The sequence below is a fragment of the Clytia hemisphaerica genome, unplaced genomic scaffold, assembly GCF_902728285.1.
Source record: "Clytia hemisphaerica strain Z4C2 unplaced genomic scaffold, Clytia hemisphaerica genome assembly, whole genome shotgun sequence".
Classification (NCBI taxonomy): Eukaryota; Metazoa; Cnidaria; class Hydrozoa; order Leptothecata; family Clytiidae; genus Clytia; species Clytia hemisphaerica.
This window is the reverse complement of record NW_027103529.1, coordinates 294,220-313,852: the sequence shown is the minus strand read 5'-3', so window position 1 is coordinate 313,852 and position 19,633 is coordinate 294,220. Positions and strand designations below refer to the sequence as shown.

The following is a 19,633-nucleotide window of genomic DNA, read 5'->3' as shown; positions in this document are numbered from 1 at the left end:
ATGGGGATGAAATTTGAAATTTCAGGGGATTTTCCCTCCGGGGACGAAATTTTTGTCAAATTTTCCAGTGGGGCTGGGGTCCCAGCGGGTCTGTGACACAGGGGTGTAGTACACTTCTGTAATAGTGAATAATGAATTTAAAATCCAATCGCTACTGTACGACAAAAAACGAAGTAAACGTTTTCCTACCATGAAATTCGTAATTCAAAACCGTTAATGTATTTTTGCATCGCGCTTCTTCCTTCTAATATTTGTATGTCTTTCAATCTATCCATTGGCAAAATCGAGAGTATATCTGCAAAACCCATTAAAACAGCGAACGTACGTAAAACAGCATTCTAATCGCTGTCAACATACCTACGCCATCTATACGGAAGCAATTCATAATTTGATTTCACAATTTGAAATCCCTCTTACAATGTTTATACCAGCTAAAATTCAGTCAAGATATTCGATACTTTGATATTGACTTGAAATTCAAGTTCGACGAAATCGATAAAAACATAGATTTACAAACCATAAGTGACACAGAATGCTTCAGGAGATGGTTAACTAGAAAATATAGACAACGGTTAATACCCTAGCCTCTAAACCAGCAGGGTAAACTTCTAATAAATACTTAAAGCCATACGGCGAAAATAACAATGTCGCTTTGAAAGTCTACAGCAAGTTTTTAATCAAAGCATAGCCTACCGACCCAATACCATTACAGTAACCTAGCTTAAATCTTAAAAGGCCAATCTCGGCAAGATTTTCTGACAATCGTAAACTTTGTAAAGTTTCTAAAAATACACTTGACACGCGTTCGTTTCGAAAAATGAAGTAAAAAATAGTTTATAAATCTTAAAAATCTTTAGTGTTAGAAGATTAAAAGTCATATAGATTAAGTTAACCCTAATATTGATATATCGTGGTGTTCAAGATATTAGACATCACGCACAAACTGACTGGCTATTTTGTGCCAACAAAGAAAGTTTCGGAGACAAATAAGCTGAGAGACATGGATATCGTTTTCAAGAAAATGTGATTTTATGCCCAGGCTGCAAATCCCACCATCTAGATAACCTAAAGCAACAATTACCAGCTCCCCCTGTTTTGTTTTATCCAGCAATGAGTCGACGACCAGAATCTCATTTCCAACGTCAAAATTAGCAAGATAAGATGACTTTTACAGTAGGACAATAAGCTGAGTGACATTTGATAAAACCAAGGAACTGGATAAAACTAGGTATTAATATAAATTCTTCAAAAAATTAAACAAAACTTACGGTCGATCTTATTGGTTGAATGCAGTACCATTTCATTGTAGCATTATACTGATTCATGTTGGTCCAACAAAACTTGTTGCCCCTGGTCATCGTCTCTCTCCAGAATCAAAGTCTTCATTTTTTGTTAGTTAGTTTTTAGTATATATAAATTTTTCTTTGATTTTCTATTTTTGACTCTGCAGGAGAAGAAAATAGAATTGATTCATGGATAAGAGATGCTAAATCTCTCAAAACACAAAGTACAAAAGAATTGATAATGTGAAAACAAAGGTTTAATTACTAGATGATGTTAGTCTTGACAAAAAGAGCTTAAAATAAATTGAATGCCTGTCTAGATTCAAAGACAATTAGCAATGGAAGATTCATCAAGAATACTCCATACAGTTCAAAATAAAATGGAACATTCTCATCTGTATCTTTAGAAACTTTATATTACAACTTCTAGTGACATCATAGGTGTACAAGCTTGTCATAATATCTGGTTTTGTTGTCCCTTTTCCTCAACATAAAGGCATTTGTAGCTATATCCACCATTTTTATGAGAGTTTCTTGAAAAGTGGTACCCCACTAATGGTAGCACTACTCAATGGGGGTCAATTTGTAATTCACCAACATTAAGTAGTGTCTACCATTAAGGTACGAATCAAATATTCTGATCATAGATTTTGCTTGACCGGGATCGACTAAGCACAAGTAAACACGACGCTGTTTTTAAAGGACGCTATGGGTGTCATATGTGAAGGACTGATCAAGACAAGGACTCAGTTTTCTAGTTTTAATTTTCAATATAATATATACTACAATTAGAATAAAAAATTGGGGTTATCTTATAGAAGTTTTTTACAAAAAAATTATACAGTCAGTCATAAAGAACAATAAAAGCTGTGTTAAACTTTGATGAAGCACTTCTTAACCTGGTATTTTCAAAATATTATTTGAAAGCGAGGTCTAACAGGATAACTTTTGCGGCTTGCAGATGAATAAAGATAAAAATATGGAGGTTACTTTTGTAAGAGGCCCGATGTTAGAATGTAAATTTTAAAAAATGTATCAGATTTTATCAAAACTCAATGACTTTATCAAATATAAAGATTCAAGTCTCTAACCTAAAATCCAACTTTAAAGGTGTTTAATGTTATTGGACCCAGATTCGAGAAATGTATTTACTGCTATTTAAAGCTTCAAGTATAATTATAGATTGCAGTGCAGTGTTTCAAGAAAGCTTCTAGAAATCGACATCTAGACAGCTGAAAGAAAAAATGCTATCTAAATATAAAACATGTTCTATGATTTCATAATTCGTAAAAATAATGGAAAAGTTAAAATATTGACAGGTCATAAGTTTTGCTTAAAACTCTAGAAAAAAGCAGGCATACCTTCTCATTCTTGTAAAAAACTGTGGTATCTTCAAAATAACATGATTAATCAAATTGCTGTTTTCACACTTGTCAATGAACAAGAAAAAGTACTGTTCAGTAAAAAAAGGAAGCCCCAAAGAGAATAAAAAACTTGTCGAAGCCATGTCCTTATCCTACCCAACTAGGACGAAATGTCTATCTTACTCCAATAAAATCTAAAAACATTAAAAAGACGTCAAAATAACGTTCTGTACCAGCTGGGTATTTTTCTTCCAAACAATGTCCTATATTTAGGACTTTAGTGGAAGATTTTTTGTGGAGTCCGCAGCACTTAAAGTAATACGCTGTTAATGCTAGAAGCGGCGCATTAAATACGACGAAATGTAAGCTTCATAAATCTACTTCAAATCGCACAACGGGAATGAAAAAGAGCTAAAAGCGATTTAAAAAAAACTAATAAATAGATTGAAAACTATAAAAATGTTATAACTTATAAAATCAAGTCCAACTTTCTCTTCCAAGAAATAGCCAACAAAACCCCTGCAAGGTAGGGAAGAACATTTTAAAATAATTACATACAAAAAAGGTGTGTCATTACCACGTAGCCTAAGTATAAACAGTATTACGAGCAGCAGTTTGCTCTTTGAGCCTTATCACTGTAATGCAAAAATCACGCATTACCCTTGCAAGGTAAAGAACAGACAACAAACGAATAATTGTGTTGGTTATGAGACATTTCGGTGACTAGAAAAAGCCTGTTGACAAGTCGTGAAGTAAATCGTGACAACTGTAGAAAAATGAGGTGTGAAAAGAATATTACTAGAATTTTAAATACGTAGTGGAGGGCTATACAGACGCAAGGTTTATTAACTGCACTTTATCAATCCTTTCACCAGAAAGTTTTTCAAAGAGGGATAAGTATATGAGGGTCAAAGGGCAATTTCACAGTCGAAATGAAGAATCATGAATTTATAATTAGGACTATTTTAGCCCCAAAACGGCCTCCCATAGACCTTTTCATAAATTATGTCACGAACATCACTTGCCTCGTATTCAAACAATTTCCATGGTGATATTGTCCCTTGAGACATTGATGACATTCATGATTTTTCTTAAGAAAGTAGTTTTAATAAAATCCGCTGGGAGTTAATCACAATGGCAATAATTTCAAAATGAGGTAAGTGATGTTCGTGACGTAATTTATGAAAAGGTCTATTGGTTTGAAATTTATTTATTTATTTCGACCGTGAAATGACCTAATGACGAGCACACAGGTAGAACTATGACGCCATTTAACCATTGTAAGCTGATCCCAATTCCCTTGTTAAGTGATAAGGGCTGATAGGTGTACACAATATCATTGAGCAAAATGAAATTTACCTTCACGAAATTATTCACTAGCTCATTTCTTTCTACGATCAAAACGTGACTCCATTTCTTCAAGAACTGAAAAAAAAAGTAAACGAAAAATATATTTGAAAGTTATTGGGAGAAAGAAAAACAGAAATTGCTACACGAAAACCCCCCAAAAGAGTCCCCCAAATAATAAAGAAAACTAGCCTAAACCTATCTGTATTGTGAGTATCCTAATTCCAGGACAAAAAGAAAGTAAAACTTTCATTTCCCCTTTTTCCCTTGTTTTTCAACGAGGTGTCTCTTTCCCCATAAAAGACATATTACAAACTTTTTACCCCAATATTTTGTCTCGAAGTCACAGTTTTAGTAATTTAGTATAATTTCCTCTTTTCTTCTTAAAGAATATTATTTTAAAGTTGAATAAACTTTATAGGAAAAGTATAAGCTAAAGGGAAGACAAAAAACAAAATCTTGTTCATCCTTGACGTTTCGATACTTCTTGTATCATGATCACAAGCAAATGTTAGCTTACAATGATCATGATACAAGAAATATCGAAACGTCAAGGATGAACAAAATTTTGTTTTTGGTCTTCACTTTTTTTTTTAGAATAATCTGGCCCAGAAGAAAATCTTTTGAAGCTAAAGGGACTCGAAATTATAGGGACTTTTTCTTTCCCGGATGTAAAATAGAGCGCTTACACAGAGCATTATATTTGTCGAATTGACGAATTTTCGAAACAATATTTTTTAAACACGTGCAGAGCAATTCGAAGTACGAAGGTCTGTCAGTAAAGCAATGTATTATTAGTAATGCAAAGGTCACGTGAGTCCTCATTAGAGATGTTGGTGTTAAAACGTGACCATTGCATGTCCGCAAGACATCCGCTGAAGATAATCAAGAACAATTGTGTAAACAATTTCATAAAATACCTTGGGGAGTATATTTAACGACAAGTTTGACTCTTCCAACAGCCTCTTTCAATAAATCTACAGCTTTCTCGTGGTGCTCCCCCTCAACGTTCTACAAAAAAAAAGGAAATTGAAAAATGGATTGAAGAGATTCCATTTTTAGTATGCTGTGATAATAAGGGGCGTTATAAGTATAAAGGACGTTTATTGGCGATTGATAATTTGATACGCTGGATAAATCCTGACTCGAAATGATTGTGTAGATTGAATAAAGTTAAAGGTGAAAGGTTTTCGTCATTTCATTTGAATACTTTAGTTGCTCTGGTACAGACAATAAAAAAACAACACAATAAATGCCCTTACCACGCCATTTACTGCAAGCAGTTGATCGCCACGTTTCAAACCACCATGTCTAAATTAGTGTAAAGGAAAATGTGTAAGTAATAAAAGCGAGGGCCGTTACAAGCCATGCTACTTTTACGGCTAATTCATTAGTATCAGAGTCTACTTTTGGTGAGTTTCATATGGTTATGGACCATGATTCGGGTAAATTCCATCTAAAAAGAGCATAATGAGCATAATGTTCATTATAAATGAACATTTCATCTTAACTTTTTCGTAAAAATAAAAAGAGTCGTATTTGAACCAAAATTTACTCATCTCCGGGCAGATTCTGGTTACTTCACGCTGACATGTGTGCACTCTAAGGCTTAGAGAATCAGCAAAAGGCAACGTTTGTTCAAATGTTTGTTTAATCAACCAGGTCATATCAACACATTCGCCACCTTCCTTAAGCAGAGCGTGGTGTAAGCAGAATGGCCGAAGGAATGATTTATTATGAGATCAAACTTTACGGGTTCTTAATTAAAAGCGTATATACCTATCAGCAACACCGTCAGGGATAATTCTGGAAATGTAAATTGGTGAATTTTGTTCCAGTCCTCCCATAACGTTAAATCCTAATCCTTCATCAGTTTTTGGTAATTCAACAATTCTTGGGTGTGCGTGCCCTTCACTCGCTGCAAATGCCGCTACTGTTGCCTAGATATAATTATTTCGAGTTATAAAAACTAAAGAAACAAATTGGTCAAAAATAAGCTTCTTAGAGACTTTTAACTTGTCCTTTTTTACCATGAAATCAGCCAGACCGATAATAACAAAAAAAACAGAAATGTTATCAAAGACAAGTTTATGTACTATGATAAACACTCTTGCACTGTTTTCAACCAATCCGAAGGCTAAGTAGATCATATGCACGTGGCAGTATTACAACAGTTTTTTTCTACAAGACTCTTTAGGGATTCTAAGCTGAGCAGAAACTAAAATCGTCAAGTTTTGGGGAAGAATATACCTAATAATATTTTCGTATAGTGCTTGTACGTAGTGAATGTTATAGACGTCAAAACATACCTTTGCTGTTGCGTTCGCACGTACTTCATCATTTGTATTGAAATCTACCGTCTCGTAAACTTGTTCGTAAACCTACGAAAATATTTTTCAGAGAAGTATCTTGAAGTATCGTGTTCATATAACAGATGTCCTTGGATTTTTCATTAGGCGGTAACGTCTTTAGTACGTCCACCACGCCCAATGTAATGTTTAAGATTTTTCAATGAAGGCAATTCGCCAAATAAGGCAATAAATAAACAGGCTTTTGACAAAGGAGAGACAAAAAATGTTTCATAACAATGTATAACACTTACATCTTTTACACTTTGGCAAAAGTGACTTTCCAAAACCGATTTGAGATTTTGCATTTTTTGAGCTGGTAGATCATTTCCTACAAGATAAAGAAAAAGAGAAAAATGGTTTAAAAGTTTATTTTAGTTTACGTGACAAAATATAATCATGCCGTCAAGCAAATCGCTGATGACACCCTTTAATCAAAATGTCGAGATTGCCAGATGTCAGATTTTGTTCCTTTTTTTTTCCGTAGAAAACTAACAGGCCAACAGCCTAAAGTGAAGAGCGTGAAGAGTGTGAAGAGCGTAAGTGTGCGTAAGTGGCACCTAATCATATGAAGTTTTCTCTTGAAAAGGGAGAGAATTATGCCAGTACAAAAGAATTGTGAATAGAACATTGTTTAAAAGATTTGCCCAGCAAATTTAAATATTTTAAGATTTTTGAGTGTTTAAAAGGTTCATTTTCAAGGTTTTCCAGGTCCCGACAGCAGTCTTATAAATAAAGAGTTTATTAAAAATGAAATTCACATACTTTGGCTTAGTTCATCCAGTAATTCGATGGCTCGTTGAATGTCTAAATAAAAAAGCAGGTTTCAGAAATTAAAAATGAATCAAAGTAATCTTATTTTATTTAGAATTAGTTTAGACAATCATTGGATTCTTTCAGATTTCAATATATAACGGAGTGAAGTGAAAACATAAGGGAGTAGGGTCCCCACAGGATCACAGTAGTTTCCATGAATTGCTGTGTTAGTTAAAAACGGAAAATAGAATTGTAGAAGCAAGTAAAATTAACAAAATAGTAGAATCTTACCGGACGAAAGGTTAAGTGATCTTGCAGAGTCTGTCATCTTTATTTTACTTTTTATTATTTCTGCTAAAACTAAAGAACGTTTTGAAGTTGTAAATGTTTCGTGGTCTAACGAAAGCATTGAAAATGGCAAATAAGTGAGAAAAACATCTATTTATAGCACACTTAAATCAGAACTCTCCAATCCTCCCATGTTTGTTTTAAAAAACAAACCTCAAGCAAGCTGCTCTGTTCCTAAACTGACATAAATTTCTCCCAAAAAACAAAGTCAAAATAAAAACTATACCTGCGTCCAAACAGCAACAGGATATATTTGAAGACTTTGGCCTATCAAGGTGTTTCTAAATCATCCTGTAAATATTCTTTCTATATACCATTTCTTAGAAAAATGGCTGATCGTGGCTGATAATGATGTCACAAGAAAGTGGTCTATTATACTGCCTATACAAAAGGCATAGAATGCAGAGGGGTCCAGCCCCCGGCATTTTTCAGGGGGGGGGGGTAAAAGAAAATAACATAAGTTGGTCTATTGTTAACATCCCTAATCTAATTCTGACACCCTTTTTTAGAGCTTAAAATAATAGAAAGGTCAAAACTATTTTTCTTGGATTAGTTGTCAGAGAAGGAAAAATCCTTTTTCAATCAGTGATTCCAACTTTTATAACGTGAGATTTGGTAGTCAGTAGAGGCTAACATGCATAGATAGCACTCAAATGAATGACCTGCCTGGCCAATAAAATAGTTAAATCCAAACAAACCTGATTTTTACGATTTAATTTACGATTCATATCTACTGATCATAAAAGTGATGTCATGCATAATTATGTTTAAAATATCATCATCAAAAAAAGCGGTTTGTCGGTTTCGGGCCTTTTTTTGTCGGTTTATTGGTGAAGAGCACGAAATCTGTGCGGGTATCAGTGAAGGGAAAAGATTATGGTGTTGGTCGGTGATTGGGCTGTTTTTGTGGGTGATAGAATCAAAAAGTGAGCGGTTTTCGGCGATTGTCGAATACGTCGGTTTCTAAGAATTGATTATCCTTGAATCCTTGTGCATAAATAATCGAGAAGTAAAATAGCTCAAGAAGTAAAAAAGATTCTTAACAATAGCCCATAATTCTTAAGGTTCCTAAAGTTCACTGTAGGGGTCGAAATAAGCAAAAATGAGAATTTGAAAATGAAAATTTTTCGCCCAAATTTTGCTAAATTTTCTTTACACTGTAAGGGTTCAATTTGAATGACTTTTGGGTTGCGCGTATGGTCGTTTTTCAATTGAATGTCTCCCCCGGGCCATAAGTAAAAGAGGAAACTGTTGTAATGTTTGCGCTTATAAAATGGACAAAATCATTTTACTTTCGTGTTAATGAACCTTGATCTTACAAAAAGAACGCATATTTTCTTAGAGAAAACACACTTTCTTATAATCACCATAAAGTAATTATCCCATTTTTGTTTCAATTTTCATCAGAGAGTTTTCACTTTTTTTTGATTTACAAATTTGGAATTAAGTCAATGAATTTCAAGTTTTAATTCATCAATTTTCATTGAATTATTGGCATGGCACTTCACAGCACACACTCATAGGCCAGCCGGTGAGTTTTGGTTCCTTTGAATTTCTGTGGTTTGTCTAGGATTTTGGTTCCAAGTGTCTCTCTTTAAGTAAGGATAAGCATAGGATTTTTCAGTACAATTTTCAATTATGAATAAAGAATTTACCTAAAATTTCTTTTGGAATCAATTCATTTCAGTCATGCTTTCTTGTCATTTTGTCACTATGATTTGTTCACATTTTGAGAAATTTGAGAGATTTATCACAAGCATTTTGAGGATATCTAGGATATTTTGTCATATTTAGTCAAGGAATTGTCATTTTAGTTCAAAATATTTATCAATTTCATTTTTTACTTTTTAGTTTGAACCCAATTGTCAACACAATATCAATCAATCAAATCAAATTCAATACATTATTGTGTGCGTGTTCCAAACCGAACCTTAATTTTTTTGCTATTAATTCTAACTTTTCTTTTTGTTTAGATGCATAAGAAATAAGAAGAGTTAGAAAATGAGGGAATGAGAAAATCTGAAAAAAATCTTAGAAACAGAAAATGAAAGCATGATATTCAAGTGTATTTACAAGACCATAAAAGTATTTAAAGATTACCATCCTTATCAATTATTTATCTAAAATACATTTATCTAAATACACTGAAATTACTAAAAACACACTGAATTTAACCTAAAAAATGCAGTTAAATATTATTAAATAAAATATGTGAAAGCATCAAAATATTTCAAGTCTGCAAATTGCCTTTTTTAGACGCCCATGCGCGGCATACATGTGTTTTTGAAAATCTATTAATTTTATCCGGCCGGACGCGCCCGGAGAAGTCTGGGCGTGTTCGAGGGTCCTCTTGGAAGAGCTTAAAAAGCACGACTTCTAGCCCTTGGGGCTTTATAAAGGCGAGATAAAAAAATTAAGAATTATTGTGCAGAGCCTAATTCATAGTTTGTGAACCCAAGGGGCATGCAGTCTGCCTTTATATTAATAGTTACATACCATTTGAAGGAAGAGTAAAAAGTCAGTGTCTGTGAAGACAGGTGGAGAGGATAAATCTTGTCGGTTTATTGTTGAAAGAGCTATTTTTGCGCAGTTTTATTGGTTTTTGGAAGTCCCGTGTAGAGGGGGGTGCCCAGAGCACGAACACCAAAGTTATTTTTCACTTTTCTCACTTGCTTTTGGTTTTTGCGTAAATCCTTTTTGAATCCTTGAAGTCCTTCTTTCAGTTTGTTTTCACTTTATTTGAAAGTTTTTCTTGGAATAATAAGTCGTTAAAGCGAGCGCTATTCGGACTCAGTCCGCGAAGGAACCATCTTAAGAAAAAACATTCAAGACCACCTGGATAATACTAACCAACACGGATTTAGGTCAGGAAGATCCTGCCTTAGCCAATTACTTGAACACATTGAACGATTGATTCAGCATATCGAAAATGGTGACAACGTAGATGTTATCTACCTTGACTTAAGTAAAGCATTCGATCGGGTTGACCACTCAATACTTCTGCATAAACTTGAAAGAAATGGCATTTTGTGGAAAACTTCTCGACTGGATCAAATCGTTCCTAACAAAGAGAAAACAAAGAGTCTCAGTCAACACTTTCCAAAAGTGCAGATGTTTTATCTGGGGTGCCCCAAGGTTCCGTACTGGGTCCCCTCCTGTTTCTTGTGATGATATTGATATCAGGATATTGATGAAGATATTTATCATGCAGTGCTGCCCTCATTTGCGGACGATACAAGACTGCTGAAAGAAGTGTCCAGTCAAGATGATGTTCAGCTTCTTCAAAATGACCTCAATAGAGTATCAGAGAGTATACAAATGGTCAGAGATCAATAACATGCAACTCAATGGACTGAAATTCGAACATATGCGTTATGGGAAAAATGAAGAGCTGAAACCAAATTCAGTTTATTATTCTGATACCCATGACCAAATTGAGACCAAAAACAAAGTCAAAGACCTTGGAGTCACTTTGGATGTGGATAGCTACAGTCAACACATCCAAAATCAAATCAGCAAAGTCAAAGGCATCAGCTCATTCCGAACCTTCAAGACACGGAACCCTTTGGAAGTCACTTGCTATTCCACACCTTGATTACTGCTCCCAACTATGGTCTCCGTCAAAGCGATGCCTTATCCAACAATTGGAGCTGCTGCAAAAATCATTTTTGAACAGGGTTTCCTTGTTGAATCACTTGAATTATTGGGAAAAATTGAGTCAACTGAAAATCTACAGTCTTGAAAGAAGAAGAGAAAGATACAGAATAATCATGGTGCATACTAGAAGATATCACCCCAAACTTCAATTACAGCGATGATATGCAGGCGGCGTGCATTCCTACATAAACCAGAGACTGGGTAGAAAATGTAAATTAAAAGCTGTCAATGTCAAACATAAAAATATTTGGAGGGATGGTCTCTCACAGGAAGGACCAAGACTTTTTAATGCTCTGCCAAAATCCCTTCTAAACCTTACAAAATGAACCAAACAAACTTTTAAACAACATCTTAGACCAATTCCTCAATACACTGCCATGACGAACCACTGCTTCCTTATTATTTCAACTTCAGGAGAGCTGATTCCAACAGTATATCGCAGTAATGGTCAATCATCGGATTCCACGAATTGGATGAGTACCATAAAGTACAAAATCAAAAACGAAGTAAGTATCACATCTTTCAATGAAATTTTGTGTGATGGAAGATAACAGGTTTTCAAACAACGAGGAAAGTCATTTTCAGAACTCTTCTTGAGCAAATCTTCTCATAAAAATAATTCCTCTTGTGATCAGCCATGTTTACAAAAATCCCGAATTTCGTGCTTTTTTGACCTCGTTCAAAATTGGTTTGGTGTTGTTCTAGTGCTCGGTTTATTTTAATTTTTGGATAGATTGCAACGGATAGTTTGAGGAATCTACTGCACAAAGGAAATTCTATAGAAGTTTGTTTTTGGTTGTTTTTTTTTAAGTTCAAAGACGTTCGTTCATGCACTGGTAACTTGACTACTACGCCCCCTCTCTAAAGTAAAGGACCCTGCTGACGCACCGGACTGTCCGGTGTATTTGTCTGGTGGTAAAAAGTATCCTATCGCTACACCGGACTGTCCGGTGTTACATACTGGGAATTTTGGACGCCGGACATTTATGAAACAAAAAATTAAGAAACACCGGACGCACCGGACTGGTCATGTCAGGTGTTTTGATTGTCTGGGTGGGAAAAAATATCCTTCTCCGACACCGGACATCCAACTTCCTTAAGCAGTCTGTCACAAACAGCGATATTTCGATTGCACGGAAGCGCTTCAAAACACCCGCTTTTTTGGAGTTTTGTCTTGTTTACCCAAACACTTCAATCTCGCGTAGACTTAGGGGTCAAGACTAGAACCCCCAATACGAGACATTTGCCCATCATCATCAAATTAATATATGCATAAACCTGACGAAATCCTTTCTTTTTTATGCTTAGGTGACGTCACCATCAATCCTGTTTTGACAATGGAGAACCAAATTTGGCAATGCATTATTATTACGAGCGGCCGAGAAAGTTTGTGTGACGCAAAAATTGCGCGATAAACGAAGCCCTAGAAAAACGCCCACTGAAAATTGAAACTAGGAATTTATTGAATATTTCACTAATGAAGTATCAAACTTTTTGTTTTTTGTAATTATTATAAATTCATAATTTTTAAATACTATTTTTTGAAAGTCAAAGGACAATTAAAGTGAATTTAAGCTGATTAGGTAGATATTGGGGGCGGACGGGCGTTTTTCATGTTCCGAGATTGGAAATTAGACCAGAGTAAAAAGACGGGGGCGTCTTAGTATGTAATATTAATTCATTATTATTATTTTACTTTTTTCGCGAATGTTTTTGATTTTTGAATTAAAGGAAATATAATGTAATATATTTTATTTGATTGTCGATGCCAAAAGATATTTTTTTACGTTACGATTAATCTGCTGTTAGCGACTCCAGAAGTCATGCAACTTTCGTTGACGTCAAACCAAATGTTTCATTTTTCCGTGAACTTTGAACCCTTCGAACTTTGTTTCTATGTATGCTAAAGCTTTCCGGTTTTTACTAAATGAAAGCCCGTGATCTTAGCTTTCCAGCGGTATTTAACACTGTGGACACGGGCTAGACGGGAAATTGGTAAAATGCCGAACGTTTTGCAACATTTTGAAAATTGTTTGCCGACGGGAGAAAAAAAATTAGCAACTATCGAAGAACAAATGTGTTTGGAAACGGAGGAAAATGTATTTGGAGGCTGAAACTTTGTATGTTTATCAGAAAAAGGGTGAGGAATTCAAAAATCACAATCGCTAATTCTAGTTCTTCCATTTTCATGTAGTTTTTTTAACTTTTTTGCTTCTTTAGAATGGGAATGTCCCAAAAAAAAGTTTTTATTTCTGCCGAAATGGATTTTCTTTTCATTTGGGGTTTCTCCTTTCAGAAAAACTTATTCTTTACTCATAAGTTTTTGTTCCTCCATTTCCAGAGGCCCCTTGAAAATGGGTCCTACCACTTTTTTTGACTCGTTTCAACCTTTTCCAAGCTATTTTCTTCAAAAACAAAAATAAAACAATGCAATGTCTTCTTTTTTCAAAAAAAGATATATCTTTCGTTATTTTGATAAATATATATACTAAATATTTTACAAATATTTTTATATAATAATATTTTAACACCATCAAACAGTTACATCAAAATGCCTCGAAAATGTCACTATGAAAATTGCGTAATCAGAGAACGTATGTCTCGCTCATTATAAAAAGGCCGACACAAACTTTCAATAATTGGATTGTAACATCGAGTTAAGTCTCTTTTGTTAAGTCACCAGGGGGTAAATAAAACAGACCTTGATACATTTATCGTTCGTTTCAACTTGACGATTCGTTTAAAACTCAGCCTCCTAAATATTTGGGGTAGGTAAAATATGTACAAAGAAATTCATACTTTTCCAACCCGGCGAATCTTTAAAAAAGAAGCGAACAATAAAATATAATTACCCTTTCCAAATAAACCTCTTCGGTGGCGAGCGTGGTCTACTCTGACGTAATTGTAAAATTTATGTGATGGGAGTTTGACATATAATGTAATGTTGTTTGGGGAATTATGAAGTTATCTGGAATTGCGATTGCATTTATTTAGGTTGATTTTTTATGACTTCTAATGGTACTTTTTCTAACGAGTTTGATACTCTGTTCTCACACTTATGTCTTTTTTTTTTCGCGTCCTTTTCCGTGATTAATTTTATTTATATTTTTAAAGACAGGTAAGAAAGCATATTGATGTAACTGTCAAAGAATTCTCCCTCCAAATTTGAGGTATCTAGCTACACTAGAAAAAGAGATATGCAAAATTTAAGAAGCATGACTGGAAAATTTCTTGTTTTTCTTTTTTGACACATTTTTCAAATTTTTCCTAGCTATTTTCCTAACCTTATTTTTGACATTTTTAGTCAAATTTTTGACACTAAAATTTGAATATCTTTACAACCACTAATCCTCTGGAGGCCTATGACCCCTCATTTTCTTTCTTTTTCAAAGCTCTACAAGATAGGATAGATTTTGAAAAAAAAATTCTGGAGTTGCTACTGCTGTGTTGCCTCGCCATTTACCCCGGATTGTTTTAATAGGCACTTCAGTCATGTGAATAAAAACACGCGTATATGTTGAACCCGACTGTGGACTGACCGAAATTGCAATTACATAAATTATTGTGAAAGTGAACGCTTACGACAAAATTTGGGAAATAAAAAAGACAGCCTTTGTTTTGTGATGTGAGAATGTTGAGTTTTGTTTATATGGCAGTTTGTGATGGACTGTTAAGTCTGGTGTAGAAATTATCTAGTGGTTAAAAAAATTCTCATTTTACACCGGACTTTCGCGTGTCCGGTACGTCGGCAGGGTCCTCTCTCTAAACTTAAGCAGCTCTTGCCTCTCCCACAAAAGCAAAAGCTCAGCTAAAGATTCAAAAATAAGGTAACATGAGGATGAGACTAGTACCAGCCAGACTAATATTATTTAAAGAAAAAAACATAGAAAGATAATCACAAACCTCTATCCTTTTAAACATATTGATCAGGTTTATCCCTGACTGTTGATTTGACTTGATTTGTTAAATAATTCCAAAAATTTAGTTGAAAAATTTTTCGCGAACAAGCTGAGGTTCGGACCTATAACTTCTAGTTTTAGAAATGCAAAATCGACTTCTTGGAAAAGCAAAGAAGATAACTATTGTACAATCAAAAACGAAAGTGAAAGTTGATTCGAAATTATTTTTTCTGAGTTTTTCAAAAAAATAAAAATATTGATCAACCACCCAGGACAAGCCAGGAGAATGTCTCTGTTTCACTATGTAACATACAAATATATTATCATCAAGGATAAACGGCTTGGAATAGCCTACTATATATTGGCATTTCTCATAATATTTTATACATTGGTTCAGCTCTTGGTCAACAAATCATATTTACAGGTATGCTCGTCCGTCTATTATCTCTCCAGTCCAGTCACAATAAGTCTTTTGTTTTTATATACCAGATTCTCCCATCCCATCATCACTCATTATCCAACATAATAGAACGTAATCAAATCTCAGTCAAATACAATCGAATCCGTAAATTGCGGTAATACTGTATTCAATTAGGATTCTATCGTTTTGGACAGTTGAAAATTTCAATCGGTCGATTGCGTTTGATTTGGTTCGACTGGTTAGTTGGATCATCAACTATTCCATCCGTTTAATTGAGATTGTCTGGCCATTATCAACCATTTTTTGTGTCAATATCATCTGTCTCAATAATACTCATTTTTGTTTAGCATTAATAAAGCTTGTTTTAGCCTTTTTCATTTTATTAAAGATTATTTTTTATCATATCATGATAATATAATGCATACGTATGGGTGCATGTCACTAGTCCGATTTTTTCTAGTCAGACAGTAAAATAGTCTGAATCTATAAAATAAATTCACAATTTAGAAATCTTTTTTTCCGACGTCACTTTTGTCCGAGAACGAGCCATTATTCACTGAGATAATATTAATTAAAGTTCAATTTGGCGGCATAATTAGAAATAAAGTACCACTAACTTTAATTACAGCCCCACCCCCCAAAAAAAAAAAAGAAAAAAAAAGAACAAAAGGATTTAAGGATTTTTAGGGTGATGAATTTTGTTTTTAATGTTTAGTATGATTCCTCACCAAGTGGAAACATGAGAATCCTTGTCAACACGCCCACAAAACTTCAAAACGATGAAAATGAATATAATATCAATCCTGATTATTGCAAACAAAAGGAAAGTGCAAACAGTACAATATGTAGAAAACTAGATGGGTTATCAATTAACTGGCCAATTGAATCACGTTCTGTTACTCTTGCTACATTTATTAAAGAAAAATGGCAAAGACCAAAAGATTGTCAATATGCTCTTGTTTATGATCCAGAAAATCCAGTAAAATATGAAGATTTGAGGTAATTAACAAAGCTGCACTAATCACACAGATTAAATTTTGGTAAATTTAGAGGAATGTTTTCAAATATCATTACAGCAGGTTACATTGTTTCAATTTTTCAATTAATAACGACATGAAATCAAATGATAAGCACATGATTTGTGCTGCAATAGAAAGCTAAAACATATATTTTTTTCTTGTGAAAATATAAAAAGTTCCATTTTTCTATTTATACCGATTTTGTGTTTCAATTTATAGGGACGTCGATTACTATGCAGTAAATCCTGAGTTTGCTTTGATCAAGGTTGAACATTCGTTTACAGCCTTTTCTGGCCAGCTGACACATTCACATCGCAGGATGTCTGGATCACTTGTTGATATGAATGGCAATACAATCAAAAGGTGATCATTTGTACATTTGGTTTTATATTTAAGGAGGATTATTTTCAGAGTATGTGAAATAGTTTTGTCGATTTTTGAGCAGTCAAATTACTAATCTACTAATCTACAAATTATAACCATAATAGCTTTCACTCATGCAAACTTTGTTAAAAAAATGGGGTTAATATGTAGGGAAGTATGATAATCGGTATGGTTCCAGACTACCGTATTATTACTTTGGTTTTTTAAGAGAAGCGTTTATTAGAGGGGCATTTTATTTTGAAGTAATACAGAGAGAATAATGCATGAACTCTGAGGTGTGCACTTTTGGTTTTTGATTTACATCTCATTTTTTTACGATTGTAGCGCTGTTTTCTTTAGTACAATTGATTTCAAACCTATTTAGATCCCTTTTATTTTTAGACTGAATTCTAATGGAGTATCGAAGGTTGACAAGATTTTACTCAAAGATTTTTTGATTGCAGCCAACGTGTCTTTAGATGAAGTGTCAGATGCTTTGAATGCAAAAGAGCGTACCTTTCGTCAAAACGGTTTAATACTTCATGTCTCGATCATGTATAAAAATTCTGAGAAAATGTTGTATGGCGTCAAGTAAGGAATACAAAACATTTTATTTTTATTTTTTTTGAAGGTATTATTTTCGGGTACTCTCAGGTTCCAAATAAAATTGAGGTACGATAAAGAGTACTCGTATGGATCACACATACAGATGAGATGGAGTTTTTATAAGATACTTTAATAATTGGTCATTTGATGTAATAAAAATTGGCGTTCTTTGGAAAAAATAAGAAAATCGTTTTATTACTGTTAACGACCAACCAAATCAATTAAGAGCTTGTAAAAACTCCATCTCGTCCCCACACATACCCGTCACGTCCCCGAAGTGCATTTTTTAATACTCGTTTTTCAAGGGTTTGCCTAACTTTCTATTTAGTATTCCTGAATATACGTACCATGTCAGAAGAGTACCGTTTTCCGATTATCGCTTGAAACAAGAAATTCCTATTGCTAATAATGAGGGAAATATTTGTGAACGAATCATCAAGAAACGATATGCTGTTAGAATTGAATTTCACCAAGGAGGAAAAATTGGTAAGGTATTTATTGATATAATGTGTTGTTGTTTTTTTAAGTTTAATCTTCACGGTCGTACAGTTTATTCTGCTTTTGTCATCCGCACATTTGCAAAAATGTATTGTACGACTTTACTCCATGTTTGCTGCGATAGAAACGACTAAAATGGGATAAATGTTTGTGAGCATCATTGTGCTTATGATTAGTAGAAATAGAGAACGATTAAATTAAAAGCTTGGGAGTTTCTACTTTTCTGAAATTTCATAGATTCTTGAAGCATAGCATTTGTGTATGTTTTTACAGCATTTCATTTTTGGCCAGATTTGATTACAAAATTTGTTCAATTTGACAAAAAATTTACTTCGCTCCGACTCAAGTCAAATCTATAAATTATTGGATTTGTCTTTTTATCTTATATTTTCTAGGTCAATTTTCATCAGCAAATCTAGTCTTCCAATTGGTTTCAGTGATGGGTTTGTTAACACTGACAGCAACGGTTATTGATGTTATAGCTCTTTATATTGTTCCAAACAAAGATAATTATAGGCAATACGTTTTTGATGAATCACCGGAATTTTCAGAGCAAGAAAAACAAACTTTGAAAGAAAATGTAAATGATGAACAATCGAAGAAAGATCAATGAAATTATTTTTAGACGCTATTCGAATTTTGAATATCTATTGTAACAGGTGGGGGGGGGCATTCAAAAAATCTTATCTTATTCTTCTATGAAATGAAATTTTTAATTTTTTTTTGAAAAATTAGAACGCTTCGATGTTTTAGTATTGACCCCACTTCCACGAATGTATTTGTTTTTAATTTTGAGAATTTTGAATATCTATAGTAAGACTGGGTCATTTTGAATAAAGGGAGAAATCTGACTTAATTCGAACTCGCTCTGCCCGTTTAAAGGCAATAACCCTTTGTTTGGCTAAAAATTGGTTATTTTTCATCTTTCAAAAGGCTTTTCCATTTTCAAGGTTATTTTAGCGTGTTTGAATGATAGGCGATCAAAGCACTTCTCCAGCTAAAGGCTATGGAAAACCTTGGAGACAAGTTAGAGGAGGGGATGTCAAGAAATTGGTGTGATCCCATCCGCACTATAGGCAGAAAGTTATAGTTTCAAAGAGGAGATGGATTTAGTAAATGTTTAAACTTTTTGATCACTACTGGCCATTGATATATCGATAGTGACTTTTCAACGAATTATAACGAGATCAAGTATGTAAGGTTTTCAGAAAGTAGTTCAATGCAACAGAATTTAAACCAATTCCATCCACCTTAAAAAGTATCCAAAATAGGTATTTTTTCAATCTTCAGGATTTTTATATTGTGGTAATTTATTTTGTACCTATAAATTCATGATTTTTTTTTAATTTTGTATACTTTATACTTGGGTTGGATGGGATTTTTATATGGTGTAAATGTAGATTAATTTATATGAAATTAGAATAAGATAATCTTTCAATATCATCCTACTAATTTCTTCAGAAATCAATCGCTCTTACCTTTATTCGGGAGTGCCTTGAATCTTCAGTGTCTTTGTTGTCTGGCTCACCATTTATAAAAATCTTTTCTGACAATTTCTTAGCCGGGTACTTTGATGTTAAATGAACACTGCAACTGCAGAAATTGTGGGATTATATGCATATTATTGTGTTTCAGGGAGGGGGGAGAGAAGCTTATCCCGGGAACCCCCTTCCCTCCCCTTAAGTGTATTGTGCAAATTAGTGTTTGATGAAGGGTTAAAGCAT

At 33.9% G+C, this 19,633-nt stretch overlaps 2 protein-coding genes across 3 annotated transcripts; one reads left to right on the top strand and one right to left on the bottom strand.

The window, feature by feature from the left end:
- Nucleotides 1-3,010: 3,010 nt before the first annotated feature.
- Nucleotides 3,011-7,484, bottom strand: LOC136799654 (protein lin-7 homolog C-like). 2 transcript variants are annotated; one of them, XM_067056372.1, is made up of 9 exons: nt 7,390-7,484; nt 7,108-7,149; nt 6,597-6,673; nt 6,304-6,375; nt 5,774-5,934; nt 5,257-5,305; nt 4,915-5,005; nt 4,007-4,072; nt 3,011-3,166 (listed from the first exon to the last, which is right to left on the bottom strand). In XM_067056372.1, the coding sequence occupies exons 1-8, from the start codon at nt 7,424-7,426 to the stop codon at nt 4,029-4,031; spliced, it is 573 nt and encodes a 190-aa protein (XP_066912473.1). In that variant the 5' UTR covers nt 7,427-7,484; the 3' UTR covers nt 3,011-3,166; nt 4,007-4,028. The 2 variants fall into 2 exon arrangements, with proteins under 2 accessions (XP_066912473.1, XP_066912474.1); XM_067056373.1 differs by lacking the exon at nt 3,011-3,166 and adding an exon at nt 3,227-3,413.
- A 7,616-nt stretch (nt 7,485-15,100) lies between these two features.
- Nucleotides 15,101-18,650, top strand: LOC136799653 (P2X receptor C-like). The gene is made up of 6 exons (XM_067056371.1): nt 15,101-15,426; nt 16,139-16,422; nt 16,662-16,805; nt 17,208-17,396; nt 17,740-17,897; nt 18,305-18,650. The coding sequence occupies exons 1-6, from the start codon at nt 15,289-15,291 to the stop codon at nt 18,520-18,522; spliced, it is 1,131 nt and encodes a 376-aa protein (XP_066912472.1). The 5' UTR covers nt 15,101-15,288; the 3' UTR covers nt 18,523-18,650.
- Nucleotides 18,651-19,633: the final 983 nt, after the last annotated feature.

Coding starts and splice junctions, on each gene's coding strand:
- LOC136799653 (XM_067056371.1), top strand. CDS start 15,289: ATGTCTCTGTTTCACTATGTAACATACAAATATATTATCATCAAGGAT. Junction 15,427..16,138: donor TCAACAAATCATATTTACAG/GTATGCTCGTCC, acceptor TTTAATGTTTAG/TATGATTCCTCACCAAGTGG. Junction 17,898..18,304: donor TCACCAAGGAGGAAAAATTG/GTAAGGTATTTA, acceptor TATATTTTCTAG/GTCAATTTTCATCAGCAAAT.
- LOC136799654 (XM_067056372.1), bottom strand. CDS start 7,426: ATGACAGACTCTGCAAGATCACTTAACCTTTCGTCCG. Junction 5,006..5,256: donor TGCTTGCAGTAAATGGCGTG/GTAAGGGCATTT, acceptor TTTTTTTTGTAG/AACGTTGAGGGGGAGCACCA. Junction 4,073..4,914: donor CGTTAAATATACTCCCCAAG/GTATTTTATGAA, acceptor TTTTTTTTTCAG/TTCTTGAAGAAATGGAGTCA.